The sequence below is a fragment of the Littorina saxatilis genome, linkage group LG2, assembly GCF_037325665.1.
Source record: "Littorina saxatilis isolate snail1 linkage group LG2, US_GU_Lsax_2.0, whole genome shotgun sequence".
Taxonomy (NCBI): Eukaryota; Metazoa; Mollusca; class Gastropoda; order Littorinimorpha; family Littorinidae; genus Littorina; species Littorina saxatilis.
Window position 1 is genome coordinate 101,338,895 of NC_090246.1, and position 17,946 is coordinate 101,356,840.

General features: G+C 46.0%; 2 protein-coding genes across 2 annotated transcripts in view; one reads left to right on the plus strand and one right to left on the minus strand.

Annotated features, from left to right (window-relative positions):
• LOC138960362 (tachykinin-like peptides receptor 99D) overlaps window positions 1-17,946 on the minus strand; it is a 313,550-nt gene that overhangs the window by 119,320 nt on the left and 176,284 nt on the right. The gene's annotated exons all lie outside the window — the stretch shown is intronic.
• The window catches only part of LOC138960361 (hatching enzyme 1.2-like), a 33,935-nt gene continuing 28,850 nt past the window's right edge, over window positions 12,862-17,946 (plus strand). Inside the window, exon 1 of the mRNA XM_070332254.1 lies at window positions 12,862-13,018. Coding sequence (XP_070188355.1) covers window positions 12,953-13,018 — 66 coding nt within the window. The 5' untranslated portion in view covers window positions 12,862-12,952. The remainder of the gene's footprint in view (window positions 13,019-17,946) is intronic.

Sequence of the window (17,946 nt, forward strand, 5' to 3'; positions counted from 1 at the left end):
ACACACACACACACACACACACACACACACACACACACACACACACACACACAGTGACACACACACACACACACACACACACACACACACATACGCACACACACACACTCAGTGACACACACTCAGTGACACACACACAGTGACACACACACACACACACACACACACACACACACACACACACACACACACACACACACACACTCACACACACACACACACACACACACACACACACACACACACACACACACACACACACACACACACACACACACACACACACACACACACACACACACACTTCGCTCCAAGTGGGAAAGCTAGCAGCGACAGGATCGCGCTATCCAGTTGTGTGCCTGTCTAGGTGTAATCAGCCACCTGAACTTAGGGCGTTGTGTGCCTGTCTAGGTGTAATCAGCCACCTGAACTTAGGGCGTTGTGTGCCTGTCTAGGTGTAATCAGCCACCTGAACTTAGGGCGTTGTGTGCCTGTCTAGGTGTAATCAGCCACCTGAACTTAGGGCGTTGTGTGGCTGTCTAGGTGTAATCAGCCACCTGAACTTAGGGCGTTGTGTGGCTGTCTAGGTGTAATCAGCCACCTGAACTTAGGGCGTTGTGTGCCTGTCTAGGTGTAATCAGCCACCTGAACTTAGGGCGTTGTGTGGCTGTCTAGGTGTAATCAGCCACCTGAACTTAGGGCGTTGTGTGCCTGTCTAGGTGTAATCAGCCACCTGAACTTACGGCGTTGTGTGGCTGTCTAGGTGTAATCAGCCACCTGAACTTAGGGCGTTGTGTGCCTGTCTAGGTGTAATCAGCCACCTGAACTTAGGGCGTTGTGTGGCTGTCTAGGTGTAATCAGCCACCTGAACTTAGGGCGTTGTGTGCCTGTCTAGGTGTAATCAGCCACCTGAACTTAGGGCGTTGTGTGGCTGTCTAGGTGTAATCAGCCACCTGAACTTAGGGCGTTGTGTGCCTGTCTAGGTGTAATCAGCCACCTGAACTTAGGGCGTTGTGTGCCTGTCTAGGTGTAATCAGCCACCTGAACTTAGGGCGTTGTGTGCCTGTCTAGGTGTAATCAGCCACCTGAACTTAGGGCGTTGTGTGCCTGTCTAGGTGTAATCAGCCACCTGAACTTAGGGCGTTGTGTGCCTGTCTAGGTGTAATCAGCCACCTGAACTTAGGGCGTTGTGTGCCTGTCTAGGTGTAATCAGCCACCTGAACTTAGGGCGTTGTGTGCCTGTCTAGGTGTAATCAGACACCTGAACTTAAGTCGTTGTGTGCCTGTCTAGGTGTAATCAGCCACCTGGACTTAGGGCGTTGTGTGCCTGTCTAGGTGTAATCAGCCACCTGAACTTAGGGCGTTGTGTGCCTGTCTAGGTGTAATCAGCCACCTGAACTTAGGGCGTTGTGTGCCTGTCTAGGTGTAATCAGCCACCTGAACTTAGGGCGTTGTGTGCCTGTCTAGGTGTAATCAGCCACCTGAACTTAGGGCGTTGTGTGCCTGTCTAGGTGTAATCAGCCACCTGAACTTAGGGCGTTGTGTGCCTGTCTAGGTGTAATCAGCCACCTGAACTTAGGGCGTTGTGTGCCTGTCTAGGTGTAATCAGCCACCTGAACTTAAGTCGTTGTGTGCCTGTCTAGGTGTAATCAACCACCTGAACTTAGGGCGTTGTGTGCCTGTCTAGGTGTAATCAGCCACCTGAACTTAGGGCGTTGTGTGCCTGTCTAGGTGTAATCAGCCACCTGAACTTAGGGCGTTGTGTGCCTGTCTGGGTGTAATCAGCCACCTGAACTTAGGGCGTTGTGTGCCTGTCTGGGTGTAATCAGCCACCTGAACTTAGGGCGTTGTGTGCCTGTCTAGGTGTAATCAGCCACCTGAACTTAGGGCGTTGTGTGCCTGTCTAGGTGTAATCAGCCACCTGAACTTAGGGCGTTGTGTGCCTGTCTAGGTGTAATCAGCCACCTGAACTTAGGGCGTTGTGTGCCTGTCTAGGTGTAATCAGCCACCTGAACTTAGGGCGTTGTGTGCCTGTCTAGGTGTAATCAACCACCTGAACTTAGGGCGTTGTGTGCCTGTCTAGGTGTAATCAGCCACCTGAACTTAGGGCGTTGTGTGCCTGTCTAGGTGTAATCAGCCACCTGAACTTAGGGCGTTGTGTGCCTGTCTAGGTGTAATCAGCCACCTGAACTTAGGGCGTTGTGTGCCTGTCTGGGTGTAATCAGCCACCTGAACTTAGGGCGTTGTGTGCCTGTCTAGGTGTAATCAGCCACCTGGACTTAGGGCGTTGTGTGCCTGTCTAGGTGTAATCAGCCACCTGAACTTAGGGCGTTGTGTGCCTGTCTAGGTGTAATCAGCCACCTGAACTTAGGGCGTTGTGTGCCTGTCTAGGTGTAATCAGCCACCTGAACTTAGGGCGTTGTGTGCCTGTCTAGGTGTAATCAGCCACCTGAACTTAGGGCGTTGTGTGCCTGTCTAGGTGTAATCAGCCACCTGAACTTAAGTCGTTGTGTGCCTGTCTAGGTGTAATCAGCCACCTGGACTTAGGGCGTTGTGTGCCTGTCTAGGTGTAATCAGCCACCTGGACTTAGGGCGTTGTGTGCCTGTCTAGGTGTAATCAGCCACCTGAACTTAGGGCGTTGTGTGCCTGTCTAGGTGTAATCAGCCACCTGAACTTAGGGCGTTGTGTGCCTGTCTAGGTGTAATCAGCCACCTGAACTTAGGGCGTTGTGTGCCTGTCTAGGTGTAATCAGCCACCTGAACTTAGGGCGTTGTGTGCCTGTCTAGGTGTAATCAGCCACCTGAACTTAGGGCGTTGTGTGCCTGTCTAGGTGTAATCAGCCACCTGAACTTAAGTCGTTGTGTGCCTGTCTAGGTGTAATCAACCACCTGAACTTAGGGCGTTGTGTGCCTGTCTAGGTGTAATCAGCCACCTGAACTTAGGGCGTTGTGTGCCTGTCTAGGTGTAATCAGCCACCTGAACTTAGGGCGTTGTGTGCCTGTCTGGGTGTAATCAGCCACCTGAACTTAGGGCGTTGTGTGCCTGTCTGGGTGTAATCAGCCACCTGAACTTAGGGCGTTGTGTGCCTGTCTAGGTGTAATCAGCCACCTGAACTTAGGGCGTTGTGTGCCTGTCTAGGTGTAATCAGCCACCTGAACTTAGGGCGTTGTGTGCCTGTCTAGGTGTAATCAGCCACCTGAACTTAGGGCGTTGTGTGCCTGTCTAGGTGTAATCAGCCACCTGAACTTAGGGCGTTGTGTGCCTGTCTAGGTGTAATCAGCCACCTGAACTTAGGGCGTTGTGTGCCTGTCTAGGTGTAATCAGCCACCTGAACTTAGGGCGTTGTGTGCCTGTCTAGGTGTAATCAGCCACCTGAACTTAGGGCGTTGTGTGGCTGTCTAGGTGTAATCAGCCACCTGAACTTAGGGCGTTGTGTGCCTGTCTAGGTGTAATCAGCCACCTGAACTTAGGGCGTTGTGTGCCTGTCTGGGTGTAATCAGCCACCTGAACTTAGGGCGTTGTGTGGCTGTCTAGGTGTAATCAGCCACCTGAACTTAGGGCGTTGTGTGCCTGTCTAGGTGTAATCAGCCACCTGAACTTAGGGCGTTGTGTGCCTGTCTAGGTGTAATCAGCCACCTGAACTTAGGGCGTTGTGTGCCTGTCTAGGTGTAATCAGCCACCTGAACTTAGGGCGTTGTGTGCCTGTCTAGGTGTAATCAGCCACCTGAACTTAGGGCGTTGTGTGCCTGTCTGGGTGTAATCAGCCACCTGAACTTAGGGCGTTGTGTGGCTGTCTAGGTGTAATCAGCCACCTGAACTTAGGGCGTTGTGTGCCTGTCTGGGTGTAATCAGCCACCTGAACTTAGGGCGTTGTGTGCCTGTCTAGGTGTAATCAGCCACCTGAACTTAGGGCGTTGTGTGCCTGTCTAGGTGTAATCAGCCACCTGAACTTAGGGCGTTGTGTGCCTGTCTAGGTGTAATCAGCCACCTGAACTTAGGGCGTTGTGTGCCTGTCTAGGTGTAATCAGCCACCTGAACTTAGGGCGTTGTGTGCCTGTCTAGGTGTAATCAGCCACCTGAACTTAGGGCGTTGTGTGCCTGTCTAGGTGTAATCAGCCACCTGAACTTAGGGCGTTGTGTGCCTGTCTAGGTGTAATCAGCCACCTGAACTTAGGGCGTTGTGTGCCTGTCTAGGTGTAATCAGCCACCTGAACTTAGGGCGTTGTGTGCCTGTCTAGGTGTAATCAGCCACCTGAACTTAGGGCGTTGTGTGCCTGTCTAGGTGTAATCAGCCACATGAACTTACGGCGTTGTGTGGCTGTCTAGGTGTAATCAGCCACCTGAACTTACGGCGTTGTGTGGCTGTCTAGGTGTAATCAGCCACCTGAACTTATGGCGTTGTGTGCCTGTCTGGGTGTAATCAGCCACATGAACTTAGGGCGTTGTGTGCCTGTCTAGGTGTAATCAGCCACCTGAACTTAGGGCGTTGTGTGCCTGTCTAGGTGTAATCAGCCACCTGAACTTAGGGCGTTGTGTGCCTGTCTAGGTGTAATCAGCCACCTGAACTTAGGGCGTTGTGTGCCTGTCTAGGTGTAATCAGCCACCTGAACTTAGGGCGTTGTGTGCCTGACTAGGTGTAATCAGCCACCTGAACTTAGGGCGTTGTGTGCCTGTCTAGGTGTAATCAGCCACCTGAACTTAGGGCGTTGTGTGCCTGTCTAGGTGTAATCAGCCACCTGAACTTAGGGCGTTGTGTGCCTGTCTAGGTGTAATCAGCCACCTGAACTTAGGGCGTTGTGTGCCTGTCTAGGTGTAATCAGCCACCTGAACTTAGGGCGTTGTGTGCCTGTCTAGGTGTAATCAGCCACCTGAACTTAGGGCGTTGTGTGCCTGTCTAGGTGTAATCAGCCACCTGAACTTAGGGCGTTGTGTGCCTGTCTAGGTGTAATCAGCCACCTGAACTTAGGGCGTTGTGTGCCTGTCTAGGTGTAATCAGCCACCTGAACTTAGGGCGTTGTGTGCCTGTCTAGGTGTAATCAGCCACCTGAACTTAGGGCGTTGTGTGCCTGTCTAGGTGTAATCAGCCACCTGAACTTAGGTCGTTGTGTGCCTGTCTAGGTGTAATCAGCCACCTGAACTTAAGTCGTTGTGTGCCTGTCTAGGTGTAATCAACCACCTGAACTTAGGGCGTTGTGTGCCTGTCTAGGTGTAATCAGCCACCTGAACTTAGGGCGTTGTGTGCCTGTCTAGGTGTAATCAGCCACCTGAACTTAGGGCGTTGTGTGCCTGTCTGGGTGTAATCAGCCACCTGAACTTAGGGCGTTGTGTGCCTGTCTGGGTGTAATCAGCCACCTGAACTTAGGGCGTTGTGTGCCTGTCTAGGTGTAATCAGCCACCTGAACTTAGGGCGTTGTGTGCCTGTCTAGGTGTAATCAGCCACCTGAACTTAGGGCGTTGTGTGCCTGTCTAGGTGTAATCAGCCACCTGAACTTAGGGCGTTGTGTGCCTGTCTAGGTGTAATCAGCCACCTGAACTTAGGGCGTTGTGTGCCTGTCTAGGTGTAATCAGCCACCTGAACTTAGGGCGTTGTGTGCCTGTCTAGGTGTAATCAGCCACCTGAACTTAGGGCGTTGTGTGCCTGTCTAGGTGTAATCAGCCACCTGAACTTAGGGCGTTGTGTGCCTGTCTAGGTGTAATCAGCCACCTGAACTTAGGGCGTTGTGTGCCTGTCTAGGTGTAATCAGCCACCTGAACTTAGGGCGTTGTGTGCCTGTCTAGGTGTAATCAGCCACCTGAACTTAGGGCGTTGTGTGCCTGTCTAGGTGTAATCAGCCACCTGAACTTAGGGCGTTGTGTGCCTGTCTAGGTGTAATCAACCACCTGAACTTAGGGCGTTGTGTGCCTGTCTAGGTGTAATCAGCCACCTGAACTTAGGGCGTTGTGTGCCTGTCTAGGTGTAATCAGCCACCTGAACTTAGGGCGTTGTGTGCCTGTCTAGGTGTAATCAGCCACCTGAACTTAGGGCGTTGTGTGGCTGTCTAGGTGTAATCAGCCACCTGAACTTAGGGCGTTGTGTGCCTGTCTAGGTGTAATCAGCCACCTGAACTTAGGGCGTTGTGTGGCTGTCTAGGTGTAATCAGCCACCTGAACTTAGGTCGTTGTGTGGCTGTCTAGGTGTAATCAGCCACCTGAACTTAGGGCGTTGTGTGCCTGTCTAGGTGTAATCAGCCACCTGAACTTAGTGCGTTGTGTGCCTGTCTAGGTGTAATCAGCCACCTGAACTTAGGGCGTTGTGTGCCTGTCTAGGTGTAATCAGCCACCTGAACTTATGGCGTTGTGTGCCTGTCTGGGTGTAATCAGCCACATGAACTTAGGGCGTTGTGTGCCTGTCTAGGTGTAATCAGCCACCTGAACTTAGGGCGTTGTGTGGCTGTCTAGGTGTAATCAGCCCCCTGAACTTAGGGCGTTGTGTGCCTGTCTAGGTGTAATCAGCCACCTGAACTTAGGGCGTTGTGTGGCTGTCTAGGTGTAATCAGCCACCTGAACTTTGGGCGTTGTGTGCCTGTCTAGGTGTAATCAGCCACCTGAACTTAGGGCGTTGTGTGCCTGTCTAGGTGTAATCAGCCACCTGAACTTAGGGCGTTGTGTGGCTGTCTAGGTGTAATCAGCCCCCTGAACTTAGGGCGTTGTGTGCCTGTCTGGGTGTAATCAGCCACCTGAACTTAGGGCGTTGTGTGCCTGTCTAGGTGTAATCAGCCACCTGAACTTTGGGCGTTGTGTGCCTGTCTAGGTGTAATCAGCCACCTGAACTTAGGGCGTTGTGTGCCTGTCTAGGTGTAATCAGCCACCTGAACTTAGGGCGTTGTGTGCCTGTCTAGGTGTAATCAGCCACCTGAACTTACGGCGTTGTGTGGCTGTCTAGGTGTAATCAGCCACCTGAACTTAGGGCGTTGTGTGCCTGTCTAGGTGTAATCAGCCACCTGAACTTAGGGCGTTGTGTGGCTGTCTAGGTGTAATCAGCCACCTGAACTTAGGTCGTTGTGTGGCTGTCTTGGTGTAATCAGCCACCTGAACTTAGGGCGTTGTGTGCCTGTCTAGGTGTAATCAGCCACCTGAACTTTGGGCGTTGTGTGCCTGTCTAGGTGTAATCAGCCACCTGAACTTAGGGCGTTGTGTGCCTGTCTAGGTGTAATCAGCCACCTGAACTTAGGGCGTTGTGTGCCTGTCTAGGTGTAATCAGCCACCTGAACTTAGGGCGTTGTGTGCCTGTCTAGGTGTAATCAGCCACCTGAACTTAGGGCGTTGTGTGGCTGTCTAGGTGTAATCAGCCACCTGAACTTAGGGCGTTGTGTGCCTGTCTGGGTGTAATCAGCCAACTGAACTTAGGGCGTTGTGTGCCTGTCTAGGTGTAATCAGCCACCTGGACTTAGGGCGTTGTGTGCCTGTCTAGGTGTAATCAGCCACCTGAACTTAGGGCGTTGTGTGCCTGTCTAGGTGTAATCAGCCACCTGAACTTAGGGCGGAACGAATGAGGTCTTTTACGTACTATAGAAGTGACACGGGGGACAGACATCAATACATTCTCTGCACATACAATTGACCCATGTCCGACCAGCCCCATATATACGAACATGGTACCCGCGGATCACAAGTTTAGTGCTCTGTTTAACCAAAATTAATGAGCTACACGAACCACAAATCAATGGCCTGACTTGTTCCAGTGCGGAGGGGTGGCCTTATCGCATTTGAAAGCCTGGTCAGGTCTGACATGGTGAGTCGAATCCTTAAAGGAAAAGTACTTAATTCATCAACCACAAATGCGTGTGTAACAAGAGGCGAAGCCTTCAAGGCTCCCGTAAGAAATCAACAAACAGTAACACAAACTCACTCACTCCGTCACACACACACACACACACACACACACACACACACACACACACACACACACACACACACTGTTCAGGAGGGTTAAGAAGAGAGAGAGAGAGAGAGAGAGAGAGAGAGAGAGAGAGAGAGAGAGAGAGAGAGAGAGAGAGAGATTATGTGTCTAAGCACATTGTCATTATGAGGAATTTTAATTTCAGCCGCAATCAAAAATAAATTGTGTGTCCCTCTCCTATAAACCTTTCTTGTCTTCTGCAGATTGTCCTTCAGGCATCCATGTCTTATGGTGATCTCGGCGACATCGCAATTGACGATTTTAACTTCTATCATGACCGCTGTTTGTAAAGCGTTGCCATGGAAACAGCAGAGGGACGGCAACAAGCTTGTGTCAAGTATACGACGTCCAAAAGCGAAAATTACAACTAGTATAGCAAGCGAAACACGGAAAAATCCACCGAAAAGGGAAGTAAAAGAAAAACACCTAAGTCCGTTCGTTCATATATTTACGCAAACACGCACGCTCAAGTTGTCCGTTGTATTTGAAAAAAAGTAGAATAAAAACTTTCATAAATTTCTTTGTTTTTGTGAAAACTTATTTCTAATAAATACATACACTCCCTCGTGTCGTGAATGTACAAGTGTGTGTGTGTGTGTGTGTGTGTGTGTGTGTGTGTGTGTGTGTGTGTGTGTGTGTGTGTGTGTGAGTGTGTGTGTGTGTGTGTGTGTGTGTGTGTGTGTGTGTGTGAGTGTGTGTGTGTGTGTGTGTGTGTGTGTGTGTCTGTGTGTGTGTGTGTGTAAGCAAGTTTTATTTTTCTGAGAACTGATTTAGCTTCTACAGTAATCAAATGTGTACTTTAAAAAATAGAAATGCTTATTTCAGAAACGGCACAAGGCATTATGATATCAATCGTTCATGATCTAACTTGTGTAAAGATGTTTTCTTACAACTGGTGGTACCGCTCCAAAATAAATATTTGTGAAAAGCCTTATATTCATTGCGCGAATTCGACTCTGCGAAGTCTACTTCACGAATTTAGCTGCGCGAAGCTTTGGCACTGAATTTACTATTAAAAGACTTCAAGAAGTCTTCGCGAAGCAACCAGGTGGCTCTATATGATGAGGTTTTAAGCAAATATAAATATAACTGATACAAACCATCCCTTTTCCACACAATATCAGAAGGTGTGGATTTGTGTAACCTTGTGTGGAGTTGTTAATTACAGGAATACTTTCCGTGATGTGTCAGTTGGAGAGAGTCCCGTGGTGATGAAACCGTTAAAATAAGACTGTCTGTTGGGTTATTCTCGCCTGATTGGAGATTTTCTTGAGTGTGTAGCTGAGGTGTGCGTTGTGTATGAGAGTTTACACCCCGATCTTAGACACCGAAAGCGAGCACAAAATACAGCCGAGTCCAAACTAGAAGCAAGTAAAGAATCGAGTAAAAATCCTTGACACAAATTAATAGGACATGTGAATCAGAGAGTTGTTGGACTTTTATAAATATTCAGTTATCTTGATTTCTTACAAGAGATTTAAACACAGTGTCGGTGGTTTGCATTCTGTGTTTGTTTGAAGACACAGCACGTTCTGTCAGCATTATTAATCTAATAAGTTTTCGTTTTCTTTTCTCCGCTACCGATTTGAAACAACAAGCAAACAACAACAAAAACACAACACACACACACACACACACACACACACCAACACACACACACACACACCAACACACACACACACACACCAACACACACACACACACCAACACACACACACACACCAACACACACACACACACACACACACACACACACACACACACACTCGGATACAAAGCTGTCTCCAGTTTGTCCTTCATAATCAAAGCAAAGTATTCAATGCAATTGACACTCTTTGTACTGTCTGCAGCAACAACAATCCGCAGGTAATGCAAAGAAAAATGAAATTCAACTCATAGAACCGCCTTTCAGTTAAAAAACTTAGCTCATTAACATCGATGCAAAGCATAAACATTATGATGATACACTATTTCCAAAGGCCATGTCAGTTAAAAGGCTCTTTTGTGGAGACAATCACATCGGAAGCCTGTCTGAGGGGTATTGGAATCTGACACAGCCGGTGTGCAGTGGGCCCTGGCGTAATATTTCCGGTCCAGCCGTTTTGACGGGATGCAGAAGTGTTGCTTCGTGAAGGTAAGGCACGAACTCGAATGCCATAATTTATAGAGCATGTTTACTTCAGTGAAATCTTTACATACTGAACAAAACAACTGTTCCCCGAAAAAAAGCCTGCCCTAAAAAAACACAATTAAACACCTACGAACAAGCAAACAAAAAACACATAAACAAACAACCAACCAAACAAACAGACACACAGACAAACAAACAAACAAGCAAACAAACATAACAAAGAAAGAAAGAAACAAACAAACATACTTGTCATCATTTTCACGAGATTTCATTCACAAACACCTGGGAAATGAATCTCATGTTCCCCATGCAATAAATCCCCGGTTACCATAGTTGCAGGAAGCAGGTTATACATGGATAATCAAAAGCAAACCCAATAGAAACGCTCGGGGATTCTTCGGCTCTTTTCATTGGCGTTTCCCCAGACCTAAACAGACGACACGACACTGCTTTGCAAAGTTCCAAAAACGAACTGGCAAACTGGCAAAAGTAAACAAACAAGTCGCGTAAGGCGAAAATACAATATTTAGTCAAGTAGCTGTCGAACTCACAGAATGAAACTGAACGCAATGCCATTTTTCAGCAAGACCGTATACTCGTAGCATCGTCAGTCCACCGCTCATGGCAAAGGCAGTGAAATTGACAAGAAGAGCGGGGTAGTAGTTGCGCTAAGAAGGATAGCACGCTTTTCTGTACCTCTCTTTGTTTTAACTTTCTGAGCGTGTTTTTAATCCAAACATATCATATCTATATGTTTTTGGAATCAGGAACCGACAAGGAATAAGATGAAAGTGTTTTTAAATTGATTTCGACAATTGAATTTTGATAATAATTTTTATATATTTAATTTTCAGAGCTTGTTTTTAATCCAAATATAACATATTTATATGTTTTTGGAATCAGAAAATGATGGAAAATAAGATAAACGTAAATTTGGATCGTTTTATAAATTTTTATTTTTTTTTTACAATTTTCAGATTTTTAATGACCAAAGTCATTAATTAATTTTTAAGCCACCAAGCTGAAATGCAATACCGAAGTCCGGGCTTCGTCGAAGATTACTTGACCAAAATTTCAACCAATTTGGTTGAAAAATGAGGGCGTGACAGTGCCGCCTCAACTTTCACGAAAAGCCGGATATGACGTCATCAAAGATATTTATAAAAAAAATGAAAAAAACGTTCGGGGATTTCATACCCAGGAACTCTCATGTCAAATTTCATAAAGATCGGTCCAGTAGTTTAGTCTGAATCGCTCTACACACACACACACACAGACAGACACACACACACGCACGCACATACACCACGACCCTCGTCTCGATTCCCCCCTCTACGACTAAATGTAACAAAACAAAACTACTTCATGAAAGGTCATAAATTCATCACAAACAAAAGAAACCTAGCGATATGTTTTGTCTTTTTACAAAGTCATGGAGTGCGTGTATCTGTGTTTCGATACACAGACGTTCGGAGAAACACGAACGTCGACAAGTTCAAGTCAAACCAATTGACCCCTGACACACACATTTTGACCCGTGCACAAGACGTTGTATCGATAAACGAAGCGCAAATAAAAAATAATAATAAATGCAAAGAACATAGCAACAAGATAATTATGCAAACATCTAACAAAGCCGAGCAAGCAGAATGACAGGTCTAATGAAAAACAAAGAGGCAATGAGTCGGAAACAAGATCGCGATTCTTTCCTTCGCTGCACGACGCAAATCTTCTGTGACCTTTGACCCAACGTAGCTTCCACATTCGATCACTAAGCTTAATATTTACAACTGAAAATCGAGGGGGTGGAGTACTGAGAGGAACGTCAAACCTGACATATTTATCCCAACATTTTATGAACTCAAAACACAGAAAGTTGCTTTCACACGCCAGCTTTGATTGCAACAACGTGCTGAGGCCCCAAACCATGTGTTATCAAAACGGAACTCGTGTTTCAAAGCATGGCTCCCTGTGTTGATTTGGCACTTATTTTCTCACTACCAAAATGATGACAAAAACGATGTTTGGTGGTTTGTTGTCAGACCAGCTTTTTTGTCGGTCCTCGGGGGGCATATTGACTTTTGTTTCATATTAATTGACCGCGGCCTTCGGCCTTGGTAAATAAATATGAAACAAAAGACGATATGCTCCCCCTCGGACCGACAAAAAAGCTGGTCTGTCAACAACCCATCAAACATCTTATAATGTTACTACTATTGACAACTGCCACACACATAACTGTACGAGTGTACATGAACTATTCTTACAAAATAGTTGATCATGGAAGGCTCCGACCTCTGCACTAACCTAACCTAGGAGATAAGAAATCTAAAACAGATAAACTGCTTACGTTCCAAAATCTAGAATAAAAAAAACGAAACAAGAAAGGAAAAATAATAAAACGTTTAGTTATTGACAAACTAAAATATTCACGTGTACCTCTACCTAATGGTCTTGGAAAGACATAAAATAATTATGATACATATAAAAGAACGGACTATGCGTTAACTTAAACCTCTCCATCTGAGTAGGCGTTAAATTCGACTCTCGCCATCTTTATGTAGAAGTCTAATGAACGCCTACTCAGCTGAGTTTTTTTTATGGGCCTTTTAATTATTTGCATGTCTGTCCATTACAAAAACCATGAGTTCAACCTTCTCGTGAATATTTTTGTTTTGTCTGCATTTAAACGTTTCATAATCAAACCTTTCTTGTGTTTTTTGTACTCTAGAAGATAAGGGCCGAGCTACGTCTTATATATTTAAAAAAGTCGTGCAGCCAGCCGAGTTACTTTTTGCGGCACTGGGGCAGGACGGTAAGGTCTATTGTGGCGAGAGAGTGATTTCAGTTTGTTGCTGCTTTTTCGTCTTGTTTAGCAATCATGAAGCTTTGCCTACTGCTCACCTTCCTCGGGCTGGTGGCTGGCCGGCCGGAACCCGAACCGCAGGTACGTTTACGTGTATAAAAGCAGGGGTTTTTGTAATAAAAAAAAGTTACGTTTTTGTGTGCGCATTTTATTAACATACGTGTACGTGCATGCCAACACAGTTTTATGTGTAGCAAGGAGCACAGGCTATACAGTTAAACACAGTGTCACTTCTGGTTTTACATTTTTAGTTTTACGTGGCAGGATGTCTATTTACACATTTGTAATTTAGCCATGAACAAATTATTTAAAAGCAAAATAAGATACATTTGATACATTGTTTGACAGAAGGCACAGAAGAATTTGTTTGTGAGAGCAGGAGTGACTTTGTTCATGCTACCCAAATAAGATACTATTCTTTACTCAATTTTCTTTTTATTGGCAGTTATTCAGTTTTGAATGTCGTGCATGGCTGCATGTTGTTCGTATACTGCATTTCCCTCACGCACTGTATGAAACAAGTAATTCCCCTGCCGTTTCATTCAAACTTTCTATGCTGTTAAAGGCACTTAACTTGGCTATTTGGCTCACTTTTCGGATTACAATTTTTTTCAGTGGTCACGTGACCGCCACTAAAATAACGGTACCCCGAAAATCGACCCGACCAAATTGTACGAGAACAGTTACAAAACATTGACACAAATTTAGAATATGCACAACTCGCTTACTTTTAAATATGGAGAGATAGTCAAAAATAAGTATTTATGCTAAACAGGTTAATTTTTTATGGCTATTATGCGTATGCGTATGACCTGCTGGTGAACTCTTGTGCCGTCAACCACATGATCTCGTCTGATCATGCGGCAGTCCTCTGCACCCTCAACATGGCCAGGCCCCAACGACAACCTGTCTACAGGACTGTGCGTGACGTCAGGGCCATAGACAGAGACGCCTTCAAAGCTGACATCACGGCGATGCTGCAGGAGCTGGGTCCTGACGTCACTGCCCAGCAGCTGGAGGACGGCCTTCGTCGACTGCTAGACAAGCACGCCCCAGCTACGGAGCGGCGTGTGCCATCAGGTCGCACATCTTCGTGGTACTCTGCCATCAGCGGCCAGCTCCGACAGGCCAAACGCGATCGTCGGCGCACAGAGAGACTCTGGCAGAAATCCAAACTGACGGTTGACGAGCAGATATTCTGGACCGCGAAGTAAGCGGTTGCTCAGCTTGTTCAGCGGGCCAAGGAAGACTACTGGAGCTCTAAGGTTGAGTCCAGTGCGTCGACCAAGGCTCTGTTCAGCACCAGCAACCGTCTCCTTGGGAAGAGTAAGGACTCCACCCTCCCCACAGACAATCCCACCGAAGATCTCTCTGACGCCTTCTCTGACTTTTTCTCTAGCAAGGTTCAGAAGATCAGAGAGGAGCTGGACAGCGCGACTCCTACACCATCCTCGCCGTTCACGGATGACGTGGAACAGACGGCGTCATCCTTTGTTGGTTTCAGACCCGTGACCGAGCATGAGGTGAAGCGTGTCATCACTAAGTCCGCTCCCAAAACATGTGCCCTTGACCCCATCCCCGTCCCACTGCTTGTAGAATGCCTAGATGAACTTCTGCCTGTTATCACTTCTATCATCAACTCTTCTCTTCTCTCTGGCATCTTTCCATACACATTCAAACAGTCCATTGTCCTCCCCCTTCTCAAGAAATCGTCCCTTGATCCGAACACCCTGAAAAACTACCGTCCTGTCAGCAACCTCTCCTTCCTCTCCAAGATCACTTAAAAACTTGTTCTTTCTCAACTCTCTGACTATCTTCACTCTCACAACCTCTTTCCTACCACACAGTCCGCCTACCGAGCAGGTCACAGCACCGAGACAGCGCTTGTTCGTGTCATGAATGACCTCCTGCGCGCGATGGATGGTGGTAATCTCTCCATTCTCACCCTACTCGACCTCTCAGCAGCTTTCGACACAATAGACCATCAGATCCTTCTTGACCGCCTCCATCTCTCTTTCGGACTTTCCGGCACAGCACTCACCTGGTTTCAATCCTATCTCTCGGACAGAACACAGACAGTCTCAGCAGGCAACCACACTTCCAAAACTTCCACCCTTTCACTAGGAGTTCCTCAAGGATCTGTCCTCGGGCCAGTCCTTTTCATCCTCTACACCAAACCTCTATCAACTCTCATCAGCCACCACTCGGTTTCCAGTCAAACCTTTGCAGATGACACACAACTCCGGGGCTCTTGCCCCCCGGATCGGCTCGATTCCACCATCCGCCGCGTGCAGGACTGTGTCGACGACGTCAAGCGCTGGATGACCTGCAACAAACTAAAACTAAATGATGACAAAACCGAAGTCCTCCTCATCCACCCTAAAAACAAGCCTCTCCCTCCTTCTGTTCCTTCTTCTATCTCTGTAGGCAACTCTGACATCAAACTCTCATCCTCTGCTAGAAACCTTGGAGTGACCTTCACAGACACCCTCTCCATGGACAAGCACATCACGAACATCTGTAGATCTGCATACACTGAGATCAGAAAAATCAGCAGCATTAGACATCTTCTTTCCTTTGACGCCACCAAAACTCTTGTCTGCTCTCTCATTCTCTCCAAATTTGACTACTGCAACGCTCTACTCACAGGCATTCCCCAGCACCTCACAGACAAACTTCAGAAAGTCCAAAACACAGCAGCTAGACTCATCTTCAGGGCAAAGAAACACGACCACATACAACCACTTATGCAACAACTCCACTGGCTTCCTATATCTTCCCGCATCATACACAAAACCGCCAACATCTGCTTCAACTCTTTCACTGATCCTCACTTTCCTGTCTATCTTTCTGAACTCTTGCATCCCTACACTCCATCCAGACAGCTTCGCTCATCCACTGACAGCAGAATACTTTCCATCCCACGCACCAAAACCAAAACCACTGGCGACCGTTCTTTCTCCTTTTCCGCTCCCACTCTCTGGAATCAACTTCCCCACCCCATCTGTCACTGTAAAACCTCTTCCACTTTCAAAACGTCCCTTAAAACCCACCTTTGTTGAATTTATTGTGTGTGTGTGTGTGTGTGTGTGTGTGTGTGTGTGTGTGTGTGTGTGTGTGTGTGTGTGTGTGTGTGTGAGTACATGTGTGTGTGTAAGTGTGTATGTGTGAGATTGGGTGTGTGTCAAAATGTGTTGTGCAATGTGGCATGAAAATCTGTTTAGATTTGTTGTTAAACATTACAGCTTTGTATTCCATGTTTATTATCTTTTACGAAGTAATTATAGTTAAATAGTCTTTTATGTTTTTTATTTGTTCGACCTTCTTAAAATTATGGAGTTTTATGCACTGCCTTTTATAGTTAACTAAATTTTTGTATTTGAAATAGTCCATTGTAGTCGGTGTAGGCCTTAAGCTTATTTTAATCGTTTGTCCAGTATTTAATTTAATTCTCTATTTTTGTATGAACTCAAATGTTTAGTGTTCTTAGTATGTCTTGTTAGGCTAAGTTCTATTTAATCAGAGTATGTTTGCGTGTGCTTACACCTAGTGATATTGTAAAGCGCATAGTGCTTTTAGTTATGCGCTATAGAAATCTCCTTAATAAATAAATAAATAAATGTATTGGGTTACACCATTCCTACTGATGAATTTGTCAATCGCATGAGCGGTCATAAACAGGAGGTTCTTCGGAGGGGTACCACAACAAAAAGCTCTGTATTGCAGGAATGACCTGGAGGATTGGTTTGAAACTTCCAGAATAGTATACCTACATATCAGAAATACTTCATATTAAATTTCATGATCTTTACATGTATTTGTTAAGAAGTTATGCAATGACCCAATCTTCCAGAAAGAGTTTTAAGCCCGTCACAGGGTTTCGGGTTTACACTAAGCAAATCCATGACTTCGCGTGCATACAGAAAAACGATTGTACTACCAAAGTTTCACTTGAACATGATCGCTGATGTACATTTGTGTTATTTGTAAAGCTGCCGGTTCTAAACAGCAGAATGTTTAAAATGATTTCTGTTATCTTTTCATTTATATATTTATTTATATTTTTTTCATCTTAACTTTAGAACAGGTTTACTAATGATTAAACTTGGCCGAATTTTTGCAGAAGGTCACTGTCACATGAGCTTGGTAGAATTTTTTGTTTGTTTAGCCGAAGCACTCGTCCTCTTCGCATACTTCTTCTTCTTCTTCTTCTTCTTCGTTCATGGACTGAAACTCCCATGTGCACTCATGTTTTTGCTCGACTGGGTATTTACATGTATGACCGTTTTACCGCCCCCGCCATTCAGACAGCCATACGCCGCTTTCGGGGGAGGCATATGCTGGGTATTTTCGTGTTTCTATAACACGCCGAACGTTGGCATGGATTACAGGATCTTTTCCGTGCGTACTTGGTCTTGTGCTTGCGTGTGAAGGGGGATAATGCACTAGCAGGCCTGCACATAAGTTGACCTGGGAGATTGGACACATCTCCACCCTTTACCCACCAGGAGGCCGCGCTCTGGATTTGAACTCACAACCTTCCGATTAGGAGACCGATGTCTTATTCACTAGGCCACTGCACCCACCCTCTTCGTCTACAAAGCTTGGTTCAGGATGTACTATTCGGATAAGCCTTACGAGAATCCAAATTGTGGGTCACTTATTCCATTTTTACATTTCGAGATATTTGAGTAGTTGAATATGTCTCCTTTGATATGTATATAAACACTAATTTATATGACTAAAAATTACTTGTTTTATTGAGTTTATTTAATTAAATTAGGACAAGAAATACATACAAACAAAACTAGCTCAACAACTCGAACTATTCCCGCAGTGGGGCACTGCGGTTATGAAATTAAAGGCCCCTCCTGTTTTTGGAACCGCAGGAGCTTTCTAGTTTGCTGTTAGGTAGATTTTTGGTTCCTCTTTCCTGTCATGCTCTCTTTTTCTTCATGAATTCTTTTCTTTTTTCTGCCTTCTTGCTCATTCACCTGTATTTTTTCCAA